The 20,872-nt window shown below is 33.7% G+C and overlaps 3 protein-coding genes across 7 annotated transcripts; 2 read left to right on the forward strand and 1 right to left on the reverse strand.

The window, feature by feature from the left end:
* The first annotated feature begins 2,607 nt into the window (after window positions 1-2,607).
* Window positions 2,608-8,572, forward strand: LOC112740781 (YTH domain-containing protein ECT4). 4 transcript variants are annotated; one of them, XM_025789388.3, is made up of 8 exons: window positions 2,608-2,796; window positions 3,626-3,663; window positions 3,783-3,957; window positions 4,191-4,267; window positions 4,362-4,877; window positions 5,369-5,896; window positions 6,889-7,101; window positions 7,776-8,572. In XM_025789388.3, the coding sequence occupies exons 1-8, from the start codon at window positions 2,754-2,756 to the stop codon at window positions 8,148-8,150; spliced, it is 1,965 nt and encodes a 654-aa protein (XP_025645173.1). In that variant the 5' UTR covers window positions 2,608-2,753; the 3' UTR covers window positions 8,151-8,572. The 4 variants fall into 4 exon arrangements, with proteins under 4 accessions (XP_025645173.1, XP_025645174.1, XP_025645175.1 ...); XM_025789389.3 differs by having other exon boundaries at window positions 2,621-2,796; window positions 3,485-3,663; XM_025789390.3 differs by lacking the exon at window positions 2,608-2,796 and adding an exon at window positions 2,801-3,036 and having other exon boundaries at window positions 3,485-3,663.
* A 947-nt stretch (window positions 8,573-9,519) lies between these two features.
* On the reverse strand, window positions 9,520-13,089 carry LOC112740782 (increased DNA methylation 2). 2 transcript variants are annotated; one of them, XM_025789393.2, is made up of 4 exons: window positions 12,613-13,089; window positions 12,374-12,546; window positions 10,899-11,962; window positions 9,520-10,076 (listed from the first exon to the last, which is right to left on the reverse strand). In XM_025789393.2, the coding sequence occupies exons 3-4, from the start codon at window positions 11,932-11,934 to the stop codon at window positions 9,838-9,840; spliced, it is 1,275 nt and encodes a 424-aa protein (XP_025645178.1). In that variant the 5' UTR covers window positions 11,935-11,962; window positions 12,374-12,546; window positions 12,613-13,089; the 3' UTR covers window positions 9,520-9,837. The 2 variants fall into 2 exon arrangements, with proteins under 2 accessions (XP_025645178.1, XP_025645176.1); XM_025789391.2 differs by lacking the exon at window positions 12,613-13,089 and having other exon boundaries at window positions 12,374-12,592.
* A 153-nt stretch (window positions 13,090-13,242) lies between these two features.
* Window positions 13,243-17,391, forward strand: LOC112740783 (uncharacterized). Its single transcript, XM_025789395.3, has 6 exons — window positions 13,243-13,576; window positions 14,313-14,457; window positions 14,987-15,247; window positions 16,019-16,100; window positions 16,431-16,627; window positions 16,939-17,391. The coding sequence occupies exons 1-6, from the start codon at window positions 13,374-13,376 to the stop codon at window positions 17,215-17,217; spliced, it is 1,167 nt and encodes a 388-aa protein (XP_025645180.1). The 5' UTR covers window positions 13,243-13,373; the 3' UTR covers window positions 17,218-17,391.
* The last annotated feature ends 3,481 nt before the right edge of the window (window positions 17,392-20,872 follow it).

A 20,872-nucleotide genomic window follows, 5' to 3' on the forward strand; every position in this document is an offset into this window, starting at 1 on the left:
AAGTAAAATAGAAATCTGAATTAGAGAAGAATTAAAGCTAAGAACCCTAAAATCTAGAGAAGGTTGAGTTATCTTTTCAGGAAATATATTGTATTTTTATGAAAAGGTTGAGTTTAATATTATAATTATATAAGTTTTTCGGGTATTTTGGGTTATAAATAAAGTTTAGGGGTAAAACGGGTATTTTATAAAAGCTCAAGGCTATTTATATAAATATGAAACAAAGTGAAGGTTTAAATATAATTTTATAAAATACTGAAGTAAAAAATAAAATATTAAAGAATTCGTGGTTTAGAAAATAATTAATAAAAGTTTAAAAATAAGATTTTATAATATAAGTTTTAAGAGTATTATAAATATTATTTTAAATATTTATTTAAAATTATTCATTAACATTAGAGTAAATTATTATTTTAAATTATTATTTATCAATATATTATTTTATAAGAATATTATTGTATTTATTATGAAAAATAAAACAAAGAGTGGTAAACAGACAAGTTTTTTTTAAAGGTTTTAGAAAGATAAATCTAAGCTAAGGTCTCATGATTCCCTCTTCATAAAACATTTAGGGAAAGATGAGAGAAGAGTTTGAAGATAGTTTTTGATGTTAAAAGTAAGGAATTAAAAGAATAATGAGAAAAGAAAATAATGAGAGAAAAATACTAAAGAATTTATGTCACAGGAGAGCAGAGAGCAAAAGATTAAAAATATCTAAAGAACTTCTGTCATAGGAGAGCAGAGAACAGAAAAGAAAAGAAAGAATGAACTGAGATGATTGTTTACCTACTAGAAACAAGCAAAGATATGGTGGTGAGTCCACCGAGATTTGCTTTCCAAAGATATATCAGCCAATCCAGGGGATGGTTGCACCTGTAAGACAGATGTTGCTTGTAGGGGTTATCGATACATACATTGGCTAGAGAGAGTCTCACCTGTAAGACAGAGGTTGTTTACAGAGGTTATGTTTGCATGCATCGGCTCAAGAGAGTCACACCTGTAAGACAGAGGTTGCCTACAGAGGTTATGACACTGGAAACCAAACTCGGACAAAGGTTGCTGAGTTACGTCGGGAGCGGGTCGAAACCGACAGATGAGCTCATTACCTGCACTAGGGATAGACATGCATCATACGTGTTTGCGCATATTTGTTTGTGAGTGTGTTTCTTGTGATTGTGGGCGTGTTATATGATTGCTTGATTTCTGTGTCCTTTGTTTGTTAAGTCTAAATGTATTTTATTGTCCATTGCTGCTGGCTATGGTAATAAAATGAGTATAGCTATACACCCCGACCCTATTAAGAACTTCCCAGTTCTTACCCCCTATTTCCACCTCTTTCAGCTACAGGTGCGAAGGTTTAGTGTGGAGTTACAGGAGCATAGAAAATTGTATTTATAAGTTGAGTTATTATATTTTATTTTCCCCTCGTCGTTTATTCTTTTGGTTTTTAGAGGGGATATGACTTGTATTTTGAAAATCTTGAAATAATATATATATATCTTTGTGATTAAGTGATCAAAAGTAAAGAATCTTTATTTTTCTTAATTAAAAGTTTCGGTTTGTATTAGCGAAGGCTCAATATTAAATAAAAATAGTATATAACAAAAAGGTTTAGAGGTAAGTAACGTTTGAACTTTTGGTACGATCATGAAGTGGTGAAAGTTAGGGTGTTACAATAAAACACAATAGACAAAGACAAAAATTAATATTTTTATATTTTATTTGATGATAAACTGAATATAAGATAAAATAAATAATAATAAGTTAAATTTATCTTACTTTTTCTTTTACACAAAATTTAAAAAAGAAAATAAAATGTTAAAAAATGTAATTATAAAATATTGATAGTGACAATAAAAAAATAAATTATCTCTGTTTAATATCTTACAAATTATTTTTGGAAAAAAAATATAATATATATTAATTTAATATCTCATGACACAATATTTTTTTTTTATGTTTTATTTATGAAACATAATTTTATATTTATTTTTATGTTTTAGTATTATGTGCAAACACAATCTAACGTGCTTATTGACTTACTATTCTTTATTAAATGTGTATAAAAATAATAAAGATTGAATTGATTGAGATAATAAATGCTTTATAATTTAACTAAAATTTGGATTTTAATTTTCAAAATAACATTCTTTTATAAATTATATATAACAATGGATATTTTTTATTTAAAAAAAATTGGACACTAATTCTTTCAATATCTCCATTATATACAATAAATATAGTGTATATTTTGTATGATTATTAATATTTTGAATGTTTTAATTTTTAAATATTAATATAATTTTTAAAATTAAAATATTAAAATAATTATAAATTATATAATTCTATTAATATTTATCTAATTTCATTTTACTAAGTCATATTTTTAAGCATATATAGTAATTAGTAAAGACGAAAACTATTAATTCTCTATTTTTAATATTATATCAATTTTTACAGAATGTATTAATAATTTAATTTTAATATATTAATGCTATACAAATTTTTAGTACGTATTCAATTAAATTTATACAATTTTTTTTGGTAGAGAATCAAATTTATACATTTAAATAATTTTTAAGTAATAGATACAAGAAAATTAAATTCATGAGTAAACTGTGCGGAATGTAATTACTGAAAATTAAATTACTGACTTTGGATGAATATGAACGAGATTGGCACGGCGTGTAATGTAACCCGTGTTTTGGTGAGATTCTTGTGCGGGTTTTCGAAGATCGTTCCTCTTCGGATTCATGGCGGCAACCCAACCATCGCAGGGTCCGGATCATACCGTCGGTACGTGAAAAACGATATTCTCCTTCACTGTTTCAGTATTTAAATCTTGAGCTTCCTTAGGCTTCTTTCTCTCTTGACAAGTCAATGATTAAACTGTGAAAGTTGCATATAGGTTCAATAATTCGATATGCAAGTTATTTCTTGTTAGATTGTGTTTGATGCTACGATTCCCTTCGACTAAACTGTGAAAGCTTCTTTCTTCTTCTTCTTCTTCTTCTTCTTCTAGATCTTGGGATCTAGGTAATGCATTAGTTTTAGGTGTTTATATGGCATTCTATTAATTTTCTGTTCTCTTATTATGATACCTGATTGGATCACTTTATTATTCATAGTTAATTGCCTCGAATAAGATTTTTTTACCTGCAAATTGACCAGTGTGATAACTTTGATAATTGAGCTACTATAAATAGTTTATCAGCATACTAAATAATGTTTTTTGGGTTAGAAAGTACAAGAGATATGTTTGCCCTCTTTGCCAAGCATCTCCTTCTTTCTGATTTGGCAACCTTGGTCTAAATTGTCAACAGCAGGGGGGAACAAAAAGCTGAATGGTGTTTGTTTTTTTATTTGGGAATTTAGCATACTTAATTGTGTTTTCATTCCGTTGAAGCATTGCGGCCAGGTTACTCACAGCCTGCTTCTAATTTTTGAAGTATATTTGTGTTCCTTATCCATCGTGTGTGCATAGGTTTGCAGCTATGGATTTGTTCGCATGTAGTTAATTGTTCGAGTTCATCCCCAAATTTTGCTTTGGTCGGTCAATAATTTGTACCACCTTTGTGTTTCTACCACTATACTAAGTCACTGAGCATACTGATCTTGTATGCAGAAGAGATATCAGCTGAACCAGATACCATGAAGGATCAGGTAGTGGTTCATAATTCCTACTCCAGTGTTCTATGTTATCTTTAATTTTTCCTTGTTCTTTCTAAAACCTGTTTCCTCTTTAATTTTTCTTCTCTTCTCTTCTCTTCTCTCTTGTCCAGCTTCATTCATCTATACCTGAGAGGTCAATATCTTCTAACTCCTCTCAGGGCACAGCAGCTATAGGTCATTCAAGAGAAATCACAAGTCAATCAGGACCTTTTGGTTCTGGTGGAGATCGTCCTTTGTACCCACCAAATGTGTTTGCTCCCCAGGCTCAGGCTTTCTATTACAGAGGTTATTCCTTATTTGTCTCATTTCTAATTTATATTGTTAAGTTAACTGAACAGCTTGGATATTCAGCCATACTATTGCTAACTTTTTTCCCAGGCTAGTTATATTTTTTCATATATATATATGGACGGTGCAACTTTAGTGTTCTTCTTTTTAAAGTGTGTTGCTTGTCTTATTTTATCCAGTAGCTGTGTGGAGTTTTGTTATTTTCTTATTTTTGGTTATTTTGCACCCAGGATTTGAAAATGCCAATGGTGAATGGGATGAATATCCCTCATATGTCAATTCTGAGGGATTGGATATTGGATCTCCTGTGAGAATCTGGAATCTTTTTCATATTTATCTGCAGCCTCTCTGTTTTTGTTCCTAACATAAGATGCATATATTTGTTTTAACTTTTATATCAGGGTGTCTACAATGAAAATCCATCTCTTATATTCCATTCTGGATATGGCTTCAACCCACAAATGCCATATGGACCGTATTCCCCAGTTACCACACCGTTGCCTTCTGTAGGTGGAGATGCACAGTTATACTCTCCTCAGCAATTTCCATACACTGGGCCACCTTATTATCATCAACTAGTTCCTCCCAGCTTACCATATCTCAATTCACCAACTCCGGTTTCACAGCCAGAGATCACCAACCTTGTAAGCATTGATCAACAGGTTGATAGCATGTTTTTTGGACCAAGACCAGGCTATCCATCAGTGGGATCTTTTGGCAGAGGCAGTTTTTCTTTAGCACCTGGCTCGTTTGGTTTTCATGAATCCCAGCAAGGATTTGATGGACCAAGATCTGGTGGAATCTGGTCAGATTGCTCGAAACCCTCAGAAAGGCACAGGTCTCTAATGCCTCTATCACCATCTGTTTCTCCACAACCAATTGGCTCGATTGGCTCATTTGGCCAGAGTGTTGGAATGGTGTGTTCTAAATTCTAATACTTGTTCATTATCTTGCAAACTGTTACATTGTTTAGTTGCTAATTTCTGAATTCAAATATCTTTCTTTTGTATCCTGTTTATAGATGTCCCACGTCCATACTGCACCCTTGTGATTTATCAGTATCTAGATTTTCTCTGTTGAAAAGCAGCTTGACTAGCAATGCTTGTATGTGTGTTAAAGAAAACAAAATTCCAGTGGAATTTCATTGAATTAAATGGTGAAAATGGTTTCTTGGTTCTGATTAATATGACATCTTAATTAAGAGCAGTGATCCAAGGAACAAACAAAAGAAAAAGAAGAGCGGTGATCCAAAGTGTGCTACTAATTTGTTATCAAGAAATTCTTTATAATGCTGAAACTTTAAAACTTGTTAACTACCTTGGCAACTTTGTGAAACCTTAAAACTTGTCAAAAGACAATGCCATTACAATGACACAGTGCTGAGTGCTGACTCTCCTGTTCTGTGCAGGCTTCTCATCAACAACGATCAATGTATGGTTTTGGATCTGGTTCAAACTCCTATGGTAGGGGCTATCTGCCTAACCAGGTTTCTAGCTTTGCAGGCACCAATTCCAGTCTTAGCACAAATGACAGGAGCTTCCTTTTTCATGAAAATAGCAGACGGCAAGGCAGAGCAAATGCTGCTTTTTGCAATTGTAATGGTACCCTTGATATACTTAGCGAACAAAATCGAGGACCTAGGGCATCAAAGCTGAAAACTCAAATTTCAGCTGAAAATAGTTCTGTTGATAATAGTAAAAGTAATTCTGCATCTACTGCTAAGTTCCAAAATGAATCAGTCAACCGACCTGATTTTGCAACAGATTACAAGGATGCCAAATTTTTTGTCATCAAATCTTATAGTGAAGATAATGTTCACAAGAGCATCAAATATGGGGTCTGGGCAAGTACACCAAATGGAAACAGAAAGCTAGATGCCGCTTATCACCAAGCACAAGAGAAGCAAGATCACTGTCCTATATTTCTCTTCTTTTCGGTAACCATCTGATATTTGTATCTTTTTGTCAGCAAAAATATTCTACTACCATATGAAGTATCTCTCTTCGTGTCATTGGAACAATCTGCATTTATGATAGCTTTTAATTCCCATTCAGTAAAACATTATCTTCTCATTGTCCATTGGACATAAGGACATGTCTTCCAAGCAAGCTCTTCCAATCTGATGTTTATGCTCCGGTTGGTTATAGGGAAAGCTCTTCAGTCAGTTCTTGATCTCTCAAATTGGTCAATATGCTAATTTCTTCAGCTGTTTTTGTGTTATGTGGGTTACTGTATTGTCAATTCCTGAAGGAGAGCCATGAGCAACAATTTAATTGTCTTCATATGACCCCAAGGTTACAGGTTTAAGCCATGGAATTAGTCGCTGACATTTGTCTCAATTTAGGCTGCCTACACTATACCCTTTGGGTGCAGCTCTTTCTTGAAGGGAAGCCTGTTTAATGTAGGATGCTTGTGTACCAGACTCCCTTTGTCAATGCCTATAGAAATAACTGGAGCACAATAATAATAGGAACTACCTATAGGAAATCTTATTTATGTACATATGATAAAATTTAGAATGATAGTTTAGGGAAGTATTCCTCTTAGCTAAATATCTCGTAGTTTCTTGATTTCCAATCATGCATACTAATTGTTTACTGGATAGAACATGCTTAAGTTGAAGTTATGGTCTCCCCCATTTTTTTTGTTACACTTATTGGTGTTGTTTGTGCTTTCATTTGTGCTGAGATACTAAATGTTCGGATAATGGATAGTGCTTGACCTTGTATTTATGGGATTGAAATGCTTTAGCTATAATTTAATTGGGTAGGGCATTTGATGTGTCTTAGGTTTATGCATGTTTAAATTTAGTTAGTAGTAAAGTACTAAAGCTAAAGATCTGTAATTTTTCACTTCCAGTGTTGCCTTGCTTTTGTGTTTCATTCTCATATAACTAATAACAATTATATATGTTACAACTACATACAGGTAAATGCTAGTGCTCAATTCTGTGGTGTAGCTGAAATGATTGGACCTGTAAATTTTGACAAGAGTGCGGACTTCTGGCAGCAAGATAAGTGGAGTGGGCAGTTTCCTGTGAAGTGGCACATAATTAAAGATGTACCGAACAGTCAGTTTCGACACATCGTTCTTGAAAATAATGATAACAAGCCTGTGACCAACAGTCGGGATACACAAGAGGTAGGAAGGGTGGATCTTTTACTGTGAATGAGTTTATAAATGATGCTTTTAGGGCTTACTTTGTAATCTAGTTTTACACTTGCAAGATTTGTAGAAATAATAAATAATAAGAAATTGTAGTGAAAAGTCTCTTTCTCTCGTCCATTAATTGCATGAAAACTTTACTGTATGTGGCAATATGAAAAGAAACTGATATGTGAAGCCATGATTTGAGGGAGGTGGCTATTTATTTTAGGCAAGGATTGGGATAGGTCAAATTGGGAGGGTGGAGCACCTATCCTTTTTCAGACTACGTCACTTATTCTGTTTTTGTCTTTTTTGCTGATTATCACACTGATAATTAGCTCAGTACATCAGTATAGAGGATATTCCATAGTAGTTGTCGTCTTCTTTTACCCTACTTTTCAAGCTTGTTGCTTTAATTGGGCCTTTGTGTTTGAAAGGATACTTATGCAATCTTTATTTGGGTTTTCACTGGTTTACTTGTGTCCATCTGATCTCCCTACCAATCATATAGCTGAGTTTTTTTAGTGGTGATGGATATGTTAGGTGAATGCAGTCACTCTTATGCATCACTCTCTTCAGTGAACTTGCAAATGGAGTATTAAATCAGTTCATTATCAATTAAGAATTGCATCATATATTCGACCTTTTTTTTTTGGGATAAATTTCAGGTGAAATTGCAACAGGGAATTGAAATGTTGACCATTTTGAAGAACTACGAAACCGATGTATCTATCTTAGATGATTTTGAATTTTATGAAGATCGACAGAAGGCTATGCAGGAACGGAAGGCAAGGCAACAGAGCAGTATGATGGCTGTCGGACTAGTTGGAGAAAGTGAGCATAGGGGTCCTGCTAACATTAGCGGTGATTTCATGAAGCAGATGTCAAAGAGCTTTGCTCAAGTTGTTCGCCTGGATGAGAGTAATAATGAAGCTACAATTGCCAGTAGAGGAACTTCTGGCTCTGCTTGCCCTGTGGGTGTAGTTAAAGCTGACGATGGCAGTGGCATTCCAGTGTCTGCCTCTACAACTCAAACTGGTTAGGAAGAAGTACCAGTTGTGCCGAGAATTGTAATTTCTCTTGCTTTTCGGTGATTGGAAACTCCAAAAAGGTTTCTTTCTCTAGTTAAAAAATCCCAGCAAGTTGGCGTTGCTGATGCTGTCATTCAAGTTATTGTACTCTGTCATCAGATTTCCGAAGGTGGTTGGTTTTACTTCTGTGAAAAAAAGGGTTTCATGTATAATATATTTCCTATAGTACGCCATCTAAATTGTAGATTTAGTTTTTCCTCCTTACATGGGACATTCCTTAGTTGCCCAGGTTAAGATTTTATTCCCCTCCTTTTCATTTTGTTTAATAATTTTGGATTAGTTTTGATAGGTTTTGCTTCCCATTTGTAAATGGTTAAACATCTTTGTGACCCTTCTAATAAAGGCAGCCAAAATGAATAATGCTTTAAGCATAACTCTGTTGTTGTAGTTGAAATGAACTTAGCTGAATTTGTATTGGCTGTTGTTGACGTCAAATTTTTTGTCTGACTTAGCTGCCTTTGTTTTTTCCGGTGAATTTTGCTCATTCCAATAGGCAAATACATCATTGTCATGGTAGGAAGTAGCCTTGTCTAAACGCAATTAACATTTGAAAATAATGAAAGGATGCACGTCATTCAGAAGTATGCTGTATCTTGATTTAATATTTGGTTTCATGAATTTGACTAGATATTTCCATGGCTGCCGTGGAAGGATGTCATGGAAAGAACTAATATAACTATATTAGGGTTAGATAACCGACTACTCATGTCCAAAGGAAGAAAAAAAAGAAAAAGAAAAAGATAACCGAATGCTTAACATGGTTTTGAGTACCAAAAGAGTCCAACTAGTTTTATTATTATTATTATTATTATTATTATTATTATTATTATTATTATCATTAAATTGTTGTTGTTGATATTTCTCAGCAGCTTGATGAGCTAAAATGAAAATTCTAGCCATGAGAGTTTATGTAGGGTAATATTAATTGGGTGGTTATTCATGAATGACGATAACCTTGGTGGAAAAATTCAAAGTTCAAGCATTGCTAATGACGATAACTTTAGTACAGAGCAACATCATCGCGCCATCTTGCTGAATCATAAACTAGGATAATTTAATAGTTCAAATCTAGGATACAAATCTATACCATGAAATTATCTTTGTTCATGATACTGCAAATTGCAAGTTCGGCCCAATGTACCATATCATCCTTCACACACTTGGATACTTGTAGACATGCGAGTTTTATTAAGGAAACAATTAATATACATGATTTTACTTGAATATTGTATTGACTATCAATTTTAGAACCATTTCACTTGCCTATAACTATTTCACCCTAGGGCCCAAAGGGAAAAGTTAGAGAGAGACTAGATGCATATTTTGAAGAAACGGAGACGAAATTTGATGATAGTAGATGAACTCAGGACTTTGTCTTTGTCACTCTATCAAGCTTTCTCTTCTATGTATTGGCAAATTTCAACTTAAAATCAAATGCCAAAGGATAAAATCTCTCCTATTGTAGTGCCTGAACAAGGAATAACTATTGATCAGACATGCAAAGATGTGGTGGTCAAAGGTTACCAACCAAAATGGAGAAGATGTTTCATAGTCGGAGTGATCAAAACAAAACACACAAAATACAGACACTACACAGGAATTTTGTCACTCGAAACCACATCCATTTGATCATGTACATTTATTTCCCTTTCATAACAATTCCTTCAAGAATACCATCAGTGCCGAAGTTACCCGAAAACTGATGAGGATCAACAGGGCCAGGTAGCCGAAAAGCAATGGAGAAATGGCCCGGTGGACAAAGGTTGTTAGTTTGCATTTCAAACACCTGATTGTATCTGGCCACAGTCTTCTCCCCTGTTGTCGTTACTCCACGTATCAACACTTTACCATCAGAGTCAACCTCACAGCTGAATTCCCCTGCATTTATAAATTCATAGCATATTGTTACCTATCCATAATGAAATCTTTGAGGCAGCATGACAAACAAATAAAAGAACAAACTATTAGGAATACAGTAGCCCATCAGTGAATAATCCATATTTTTGAATTAGCAAAGTACCTATTGGGATTGCTGAAACATCAAAATGCATGTAAACTAAAAATACAAGTGTATCATTTTCTTCTTTCCGTTTGCTATTTTCATTTGGGGTAGGAAATTGTGACATATAAGAAAATAAAGACAAAAACATCTTTAACAGAATTCTCATTTCAAATATTATGCAGATATGACCACACTCTTACATCATTAATAACAACTTTTTGGCAGACCGTAGTGTATCAGTGAATGGTGAATGCAATCACCAAAGATAAAATATCTAGATTCATAAGTAATGATATCAAATCTCAACCTGGCAACTAAATTTGACTTACTTGGCCTGCCTTCTGATCATGGTTTACCATGACTAGGGTTAGACATAGATTCATCAATTATGGCAAGGCATGGTTTAATGACAACTCAAGTAAGCCAACCCTGTTGATGTTAGTTTATTATGATAGTGGATGCATATTTTAACTACTTGCAAGTTGCAAATAATGCTATCTGTGTTTGTGTTTCAGGTTTGGCAGTTATTTAGGTTATTAGCAAGCTAGGGGAAGTGAAGGTACACCAAAAACATGAAAGAGAAATGCCTAATATAGGTATCTATGGCCATCCCATGCAAATATGTAGTACAACCTTAGAGCTAAATGAATGCCAATTAATGTAACAGGAAAATCCTAACAATCCAATGTGAAACTTACTTTCTTCCCTCTTCACCCCAGGGAGAGACACGCGAAATAGGTATGAGTCTTCACACTCTCCAATGTCCATAAGTCCTATGATTGGACCTACCTGCCCCGTAACTGCACTTCCAGTCAATGCAAATCCATTCTTGGTAGCAGCAACAATATCTGACCACTCCTTTTGAGTTGGGTGAGAAGGAAGGAATAACATAGCCGGACCAATTTTATCAGCGTCAGTCTCATGTTCAGGTTGCAATGGAGCCATGTAGCTGTACATCAAATTTGTACCACTATACGGCACACTACTTATAGGTGCCACAACATGGACATGTTGCATAGGATCCTGAAACTCAGAAAACTCATCACTGCTTCTTTCTTTTTGAGAACTACTACAAGATGGGATGGCAGGCATGTTTCCATTAGGCTCTGACTTCCCCACTGACATGTTGTATGGAACATTATCATCAAGGGTGGCATGCAATCCTGCAGCATCTATGTCCACATATAAGTCCTCTAGTCTACTTAGCCTCTTGAACCTTTCAATTTCCTCTGGATTAATTTGGAAGATTTCTGGGTTGTTAATAAATACAATGTTCTCGATGATTTTGTTTTGACTTTTGAAGCGACATTGAGGATGCAACTCAAGTGGAAACAAATCAAGGAACTCAGGGTAATTCAAAGCACCATCTTGCCCTTGGTCGGATATATTGCCTTCAAAGAATCGGCGCAGGAAGGGCAATGTAACAATAAGTGATTTATTAGCCTTCCTAAGTACATAGTAGTAAACACGCTCCAATTTCACTCTTTTCATGAAAGAACCGGTTAGTTCATCATATGTGTATGGGGGAAGTCCTTCGGCTATTCTTTGCAGCACAGATTTTCTGGGGCTCTGCCCTTCAATATCAGGACCAAAGTAGGTAGCCATAATGAAGTACAAGAGAAAACTCTGATCATCACTAGGCATTCCACATTTTATGTTTCTAGATCCTAATCCTACCATAGTTTGAGAAGACTGGTTAGGCTGGGCCGCAGTATCCATTGGAACTAAATACATGTATATATATCACACGGAAAACATGACCCTGCAAGAAAATATAACAGCCATTTTTCATGTGATGTTTCTACGTAATTATTCGTTTATCAACCCAAACATAGAAAATGCATAACAAAAGAAACGACAACAAGAGCCTTGTTGCACGGATTTGAATATCATAACTACGGAAAAACACTAATTTTAATGTAAATCAAGTATAAATTGTTCAACATTAAATCCGGAAAAAAAAAAAAAAAGAAAATGCTACAATAATTAAGAAGTTGTTCAAAATAAGTTGATAACATTTTAAGAATCAAGTTGATAAGCAAAAGAATCATATATGAAACTTGAAGCAAGAACAAAATTGACGAGCAACTGTTACTCTAGTATAGTATGGATGCAATCGTAAATTACAAGTAAATGAACGAGATATTAGAATTAGGGAGAAAACATTGAGTACGTATTATTGAATGGCGAAGAAGAAAAGGTCTTCCCCGTCGGAGTCGCCTGCCCTGCCATGGTCTCTCCAACCTCAGCCAGCTGCCATACTTGCTCGCCGCACGCTTGCCACACCCAGAGGCTCTGAGACCCAAGCTCTCGTGGACTGGAAGGAATGGCACGTTAGGAAACCACCTGAATGGATTTGAGCGAGTTACAACTTACAACAGCCCAGGTAATGAAAGAAAGTTGGAGAAGTACCTGCATTAAAGAGGGAAGAAATTGGGCTAAGATCAACCGGCCCAAGAGTACCGACCCAAAACGACCCCTGCTTGGATGAAGGAGTACGTGGGAAGGTGAGACTCATATCAAACCTAACTAGCTGTCCCAATGAGCCTTACCTCACATGGCATTCCGCCCCCTCCCCATTCAAAAGGTCTCGGGCTCAACTCCTACCAACTGCAACCGAGAAAGAAAAAAATGATAAATATGTGAGGAGTGTGTAGGTGTGTGTTGTACCTAGGATTGGGAGTTGTCCAATCCACCCGACCAAAAAAAAAAAAAAAAACCTAACTAGCTGTGGTTACCCTGACCCATAAAAAAAAAAAAATCTAGCCGTACTTAGTTGCCAGTGTGTAATAAGATCACCAAAATATATATGGCAACTACTCGTAAAGATGTCCAAAACATCATTTTACGATGATTTTTATTTAAAAAATGTAACTTTTTTTTATATTTTAAATAAAAATAATATTTTTATAATATATAAAAATTAAGTCCTATAATTTATTATCCAATAATTAAAACGTAATTTTGACATTATTTAATATTCTTTTAGGTGTTTTTTTCTTTTTCACTTAAAAGAATATAAAAGAATATAAAGTAAATCTATGGAAGAAATAAATAAGGACACTTGGAAAACTAAAAAAAAAAAAAAATAGAAAGGGATAAAATGTGGGAAGTGGAGGGTGAATTGAAAGAGTGGTGGGCAAGGGAGAGAAGAAAAAGAAAAGAAGAATATTATGATGATGATGATGACGATAATGAAGAAGTACGGAGGAGGTTGGGTTTTGGGAGGTGTTGTTGCTGTCGTCTCGTTTACTGTTATGTTATTGTTAGTGCTGCTTCGGCAACGTAAGAGATTTGTCTTGCACCCCTTTCTAACTCCATCATCATCCCCATCCACATCGCTTTCGGTCTCCGATTCTACCAATCCCAACTTGAGGTCTACGCTTCCTCCTCCTCAATGCAATTAATTAATAATTTTACATTTCTTAGCTAATTGCATTCACTCTGTAAATCTCAGTAATTTGGCCCCATTCCGATGTTCAGGCTTGCAACTGCAGGCTTTACAGATTGGGTTAAAAGGTTTTATATCTCCATATCCTGTTATTCACTGTTATTAATAGAGAATAAACAAAAATGGAGTGTAGGTAACGAGTCTTTGACCCCCTCGACGCTTCTCTCTTCCCTTTCATTGCCAGGGACCCTCCTTACCATGTAGCCTACGATTTTACAGCCCTTCTTCTTTTTCTTACACAGTAAAATTAGCACTAAAACACTTGAAGACTTCTCAAAACATTTAGCATATGGAAGGTTATATTCAGCAGCAAGCATTCCCTGATTTGAGCAATTTACTGTATGATTTTTTATATGGTAATAGCTTATACTGTTGTATTTTACACATGAATCTTTATATCTATCACCTTTTTAATAACCATTAAGTTCAGCACTTGGAAATATTTTCAAGTATACAAATCCAGTGATTAGTTTCCATCATATATAAAAAAAAATTTCATAGCACTAGATGTTTCCGTTTTAGCATACGTGTCAATACGAATACTTAGGAGTTAGGATAGATCATATTCAGAGTTGAGTTGTATCTTTGCTATTACCTACAAGCTAAAGCAGTGCCAAATATGTTGATTTGACAATGTGGAAGTTTTTCTTTGTTCTTGCAGGACCTCAAAATTTGTAACAGATGCAGATTTGAAGTTTTTAATTGAGACTTTGGATGAGAAACTCAATGAGAGTGATAAATGGGAGGATGTTATAGATAAAAGAAATCAGCAACTATGCTACACTGCGAAGTGCTGCAAGCCTAAGGTTATTGCTTTTATGCTTAATTCTGATTTTTTTGGGGGGGGGGGGCTGTTAACTTGGTCTTTTTGCTATAATTGTTATGATAACATGATGCTTTCATAAATGTTATGCATCTGATGATCTGAAGTTTAGGATGTTTTAATTGTTATATGGTGAGTAATGCTTCTCTAGGTGTTTCTTCGTTTTCTCTCTTGCACAATGTGCTGGCAGGCACAGACAAACACAAATGCTGAATCAATCCATCCTCTAGAGCATTTTATCTTCTATGTTGCATATTTATTTTTCAGTAGTGGCAACTTAGTATGTACACCAGCTTCAACAAGAGTAAAATATTGATTCTCTCTTTCTTGCACAATTTTGTCTGTAATTAATTAATTGATAGTTATAAGAGGTTACATCTTTTTCCTGGGTTCGCCTTCCAGCCTGTGATTTCAACTGTGGGAAACTCTAAGTTGTTACTTCTATATGCTTAGGGTGACAGAGCTTTGAACATGATCTATAAACTACATAGTTGTTTCTATTGGTCTTGCAGAATGGTCCTCTGAAATATTTGAGCGTGACTATATTCAATGATATTTCGTCTGAGATGCTAAGAAACTTCTATATGGACAATGATTACAGAAAGCAGTGGGATAAGACCGTGTTTGAGTATAATCAACTGCAGGCTTATGAATCTAAGGGTGTTGAAGTTGGCCGTACAGTTAAGAAGTTCCCAATTTTGAGGCCTAGAGAATATGTTCTATCTTGGAAATTGTGGGAGGGACAGAATAAAACTTTCTATTGTTTTATGAAGGTAATACACCCATTTGTCAATTTGCTCATAGTGGTGTAAATTGTTGCTTTCTAGATACTTGTTAGCTCTTCATAGTGTTACAGTACCCATAATTTAGCAATTGCATTCATATGTGGATGTTGCAGATATACCTCTCCTATCCCATATCTCTCAACTCGTTTTGGCTTCCTATCCTGTGACAGGGAAAATTGTATAGGGAAAGTAACAATCAAGTTCCTAGAAAATTTCTTGGATGAGAAGTTACAGATTATATATAACATAAAAGACATTGCTGTTTGTATGTTATATTATCCAGTAATAATTATCAACATGTATATTCCTCTCTTTTCTGTTTATCTAGATATTTATTAATCTTTCTTTTTTTTTTTTTTTTTGGTTTTGGGGGGGAAGGGGTGTTGTATACCCTAGTACTGAAATATTTGCTCATCAAATTGTTCTAATATCTTGTTCCCTACATGTTTAGCTAGAAGCTTCAAATCATTGAATGACTTTCATATTTAGTTTGGTGTATGTTGGCAAACACTTGATATCCTTCAGGTGTTTTGTGTATATTTTATTATTTAGCCAACTGGTAGGGTTCCTATTTGAAATCTATCCTCTAATAATGATAATTGCAAGGGAAATAGTACAGCGACAGAGCATATTGAAAGTCAATAGAAATTTTATTCATTTTGGGATTTCTTATTTTATGCTTTTATGATGCTTAATGCCTTCAACATCTCCTCTTGCAATCAATATTATTTTCTTATTTTCCATATTTGCTTTTGTTAGGAATGTGAGCATCCTTTGGCACCTCGGCAGAAAAAATATGTGCGTGTTGAGCTTTTTAGATCTGGCTGGCGGATAAGAGAAGGTAGGTAGCTGGTTAAACCAGAAAATTGAAAAGAAAAAAAGGACAAATCCTCCATAGTGATTTTCCTTTCTTAATGTCTGCTTCTCACACAAATGTTTGTTACCTCTTAGCGTGTTATGTCTTCATAAAATTTGCTCTAAATTGAACAATATATCATGACAACCTATCTCCACATATTTGTACGTAGTATACCATGAAAAATTTTTCATTGCTAAACCGCTGATATACTTGTGCGATGTTTTACTTTTAATTCATTATTTATGAACAATGAATAAGTGAATTCTTAAGTATAAGTTGACTGTTTTATGATTTCCATTTCTGGGATTACAGTACCTGGTAGAAATGCCTGTGAGATCACAATGCTTCATCAAGAAGATGCTGGTTTGAATATGGAGATGGCAAAGATGGCTTTTTCCAAGGGCATATGGAACTATGTGTGCAAGATGGATAGTGCTCTTAGAAGATACTCTGTTGTAAGCTGTCATTTATCAAGTTCAGTTGCCATTTCAGCCAGTTTAATGCAGAAGGTCAGTACTGTTAGTTTAACTTAAAATTACGGGAATATTTCTTGATGCAAGTTTGCTTTATACGTTAAAACGTAATGACCCAGCATGCTTGTTATAGTACCATCCATCTGTTCTAACTTTGTGCTTTGATAGATTTCTCTGATGGTTTATGGTGTAATAGTAGAAAATCAACTATAGGCAGGAGAAAAATGAGAAGATTTACAAATCCAGCACTGATTCTTTGGACATGATGAAGCTTTTTAACCTCTATCTTGTTTCAAGAATTTCTTGCACACAGACCTCTTACATGTCCCTAACATGATGACGTGTAGGTACCGCCATGCTTGGAACCTATAACTAGCAACATATCCGGAGCTCATTCTGGTACCCTCCAATTCCATGATCAAGTTGCTGATGAATCTCGAGTGCGGATGATCTCAAGGTGGTCATCAAGAAAGTTGCTGGCCAATAGTATACTGATTCTGGGGGGTGCATTCTGCTTGTCTCGTGGTCACTCTAGCCTCGGTGCTAAAGTTGTCATGGCATACATCTTAACCAAACTTACTAAGCGCGGCGGTGAACCTAAAACAAATCAATCCAAGCAAAGTTGAGGTCATAGTTATACGCATATACAATGGTAATGGTAAAATACAGATTGTTTTATTTATTTTCAACTTTTATGTATAAAGGTTATTTTAAATACATAATCGCTTCAAATTTCGGTAGGATGAAGAAGATTAAAAAATAAATAAATAAAACCCAACCATGACCGACCTTGACGATAATCTGGTAGCAACATTTGTTAAGCTATTTTCACTTGGTTAATTGTTTCACACGAATCTTCTATTTATTCAAGTTCTATCTTATATCTAATATTTAAAACCATTTCTATTTTCTAAATTTTAATATCTATTAATAGGGTTAAGTCCAATTATATTCATTACATCATGTTTTTTTAAGACAACTTTACCCTTCAGGTAGTGAAATGGAAACATAATTTCTTTTTTGTTTTAAATACAATTAATATACAAAAATAAAAATTTGGACTCACCAGGATTCCATGATTCAAAATAAAAAATGAGTAATGTTATACATCCTAATTTTTTTAATAAATTGTTTAATTAAATTAAATAATAAGACTTAAAATAATGTTAGTTATAAGTTATAACTGATTCGTTTTGTTAGATCAATTTGGTTGAATTTAAATAACAAAAAGATTTCGATTCATAGTATTATTCACAAAAATTGGCCTATATCACACGATCTAATGTCTGCAATAATTATTGGTCTAAAGTGGGCTAGGTCCAATGGAATAAAGGGCATGGTTCCAATGGTAACCCTAGCCCACAGCTTGCTCTAGCTTAGCTGAGTCAATCCTCCAAGTGCAGCAGCGAGGTCTCCCCCTCCTCTGCGACTGAATTTGCTGTGAAGGACCAGCTGCCGGCTGCCAATTTAGAAACATCCAAGGTCCTCCGCTAATTTGATTATAATATCTACTAATATTCTTTTTTTTTTTTATCAATTTCTTGAGGTTCTCGACCACAAGGGGAGAAGGATCACGCACAAAATAACACCTAAAACAAAACACCTTCTATCATACTCAAATCACCACAACTCCAAACAAAATACTACCCACTCCACCAAAGAAGAGATGCCTTGTCCTAATTTGATGCTTTGTCCCAATCTCTAAAGTCTCCACCAAAGAAGAGATGCCTTGTCTCAATCTGATGCCTTGTCCAATTTCTAAAGTCTTTTCAGCATGGCCATCAAAACAAAAAGAGAATAGAACCACACACAATCCAAAGAAATATGTATAATATTCTTTTTTTAATAAATACTTAAATTTAGTAAGTCATGTCGAAAAATAGATGGAGATTTTTTTTTAAATTCTTGGGGATTGATTTAGGTAATTATTCGGTTGAAAAATAAATTGGGGATTGATTTGTCTGCCGGAATAAAATCTTGGGATTTTTTGTATATTAATTTTTTTTGGAACTAAAATATTCACTTTTAAAATTCTTGCAAATTGATTTGGGTAATTACTCTATTTTAATTTTTTTCAAAATTTTATAATTTTTTAAAGGTTTAATTATTCTGCTGATATTTATAATTTCACCAAATTTTCAATTAGGTTTTTCTATATTTTTTTTCACATACTGTTTTTAATTTGTAATTAGGTCGTTTTCATGTTAAAAATATTAAAATTAACAGAATATTTCTCCCAAAATACATGTGGTCAAAGATCTAATTATGTTTTTAATTATGAATACTTTCAATTTGCAAAAAAATATTCAATTACACTAACATTTTTTACACTAAAAAGAACCTAATTATAAAATTAAAAGTAATGCAAGGACCTAATTGAAAAAAAATATATACAGAGACCTAATTATAAATTTAGTAAAATTATGAGAACTAACAGAATAATTAAATATTTTTTAAATAATTATTTATATATTTTAAAAAAATATATGTATAAATATTATTAGGGTAGACTACATGGATCAAATTGATATGTTACTCTCCTTTGATCACCTCATGTATATTCTTTATTCTTTTATTAATTGTCACATGTTTACTTTTCATCTCATCTACTTTTTTAATTGGCATTCTGTCAATCTTCTTTTACATATCCAAAATTAGCTGAGACGAGATTCTATCATCTTTTTTGCAATATGTGACACTCCAACTTTTTTTCGTATATCTCATTTTTTATTTTGTGGCTGTTTATCTATTTCAACATTCTCATCTCTGCCATACTTAATTTATGTTCATATTCACTATTTGTCGCCTAACACTTTGTTCTATATAACATAGCTGGTCTAATGACAGTGTAATAAAATTTTTCTTTAAGTTTTAAAGGTATTTTTTGTCGTATATAAAATTAGATGCATTTTATATTTTGACCAGCCTTCTTGTATCTTGATTTTTATATTCTCATTAATTTTTTCAATATTCTATATGATACATCCAAGATATTTAAAACACTTACTTGGAGTAAGATTGTTTCTTCAATTTTCACTTATGCATTATTGTTTTCCCCTTGCCTACTATACTTACATTCCATATATACTGTCTTAGACTCTTAGTGCGATTTTATGCTAAAACTTTTATCCCTCTACAACTCATCTCCACAACTCTAACTTCTCATTTAAATCTTCTATTGTTTCTCCCAGGCGGACAATGCCATCAACAAAAAACATGCACCATGGCACTGATATGTTCGGTAAGTACCTCCAGAACTAATGTAAAAAAAATATGGGTTTAGAGATAATTCTTGTTGAAATCTTACACCAATAGAAAATTCTTGTATCATATTACCTTGAGTTTTCACACTATAACCTCATCGTACATATGCTTAATTGCACGAATATATGATGATATGGATGTTATACTTCGGCCACTATCCCTCTAACCTCGGCCATCAAAGTAACAAACTCGAAAATAAAGGAGTCAAACAAAGACATCAAGCAGCAACCAACAATATGCACGGCAATATATTCCTTTTGCATAATGCGAAAAGATACCAACTCAAACTTAGTTCCTCCTCTATAAAGGCGAACGAGGAGGGCGCAACGAAGGCAGAACACATATAGCAATTCATTTAATATTATTTAGTAATCTTTTTAATATTCTTAAATACTAATTTGAGCGTCGAAATACTTTCAGCAGATACTCCACCCCTTGGTATTCATCCAGATCGACAAATAGTTTTACCAACACTTTTCAAAGGACCGAAAGAAGGCTCTATAGCTCGGTCACATTCTCAAGACAAGAACATATCCAATTCTTATTCTCTCTTTTTTCAAAATTTTCTATAAAACTTCTCTTGATATTCTATGATATGTTTTTTTCAAATTAATAAATACGATATTATTTTTCCACTTAAAAGAAAAATAATTTGTATTTTTGACATCCTGAAAATGGAATTAAGAAATTATTTCTTTCTTTTAAAAATTATTTAATTTTTACCAAAAAAATATTTAATAAAACGCTGAATTTTTTAAAAATTAAAATAATAATTTAGTCACCAAAGAAAAATAAAAATTAAGATTTCATGGATACTATCCAATATTTTCTTATTAATAGACCACTTCTAGCCAATTCTAAATGGTAGAATTTTGTTGTTGCTACGGAGCTTTGTTGGTGTTAATTAGAGATGTTTTAAGGATTTGTTTGTTGACAACTCAAATTTTTAAGAACTAACATGTTAATATGTTCACATTTTAAGATTTTGTTTTTTTCAAACTAAGTTAGGTTAATCTA

The sequence above is a fragment of the Arachis hypogaea genome, chromosome 14 (genome assembly GCF_003086295.3).
Source record: "Arachis hypogaea cultivar Tifrunner chromosome 14, arahy.Tifrunner.gnm2.J5K5, whole genome shotgun sequence".
Taxonomy (NCBI): domain Eukaryota; kingdom Viridiplantae; phylum Streptophyta; class Magnoliopsida; order Fabales; family Fabaceae; genus Arachis; species Arachis hypogaea.

What these genes read in the sequence shown, in the direction of transcription:
- LOC112740781 (XM_025789388.3), top strand. Translation starts at nt 2,754, where the DNA reads ATGGCGGCAACCCAACCATCGCAGGGTCCGGATCATACCGTCG. An exon ending in TCAGGCTTTCTATTACAGAG is followed by an intron (nt 3,958 to 4,190) that starts GTTATTCCTTAT and finishes TTTTGCACCCAG; the next exon opens with GATTTGAAAATGCCAATGGT. An exon ending in ACAGTCGGGATACACAAGAG is followed by an intron (nt 7,102 to 7,775) that starts GTAGGAAGGGTG and finishes GATAAATTTCAG; the next exon opens with GTGAAATTGCAACAGGGAAT.
- LOC112740782 (XM_025789393.2), bottom strand. Translation starts at nt 11,934, where the DNA reads ATGTATTTAGTTCCAATGGATACTGCGGCCCAGCCTAACCAGTCTTCT. An exon ending in TGGGGTGAAGAGGGAAGAAA is followed by an intron (nt 10,077 to 10,898) that starts GTAAGTTTCACA and finishes TTATAAATGCAG; the next exon opens with GGGAATTCAGCTGTGAGGTT.
- LOC112740783 (XM_025789395.3), top strand. Translation starts at nt 13,374, where the DNA reads ATGATGATGATGATGACGATAATGAAGAAGTACGGAGGAGGTTGGGTT. An exon ending in CGAAGTGCTGCAAGCCTAAG is followed by an intron (nt 14,458 to 14,986) that starts GTTATTGCTTTT and finishes TTGGTCTTGCAG; the next exon opens with AATGGTCCTCTGAAATATTT. An exon ending in CTTTCTATTGTTTTATGAAG is followed by an intron (nt 15,248 to 16,018) that starts GTAATACACCCA and finishes TGCTTTTGTTAG; the next exon opens with GAATGTGAGCATCCTTTGGC.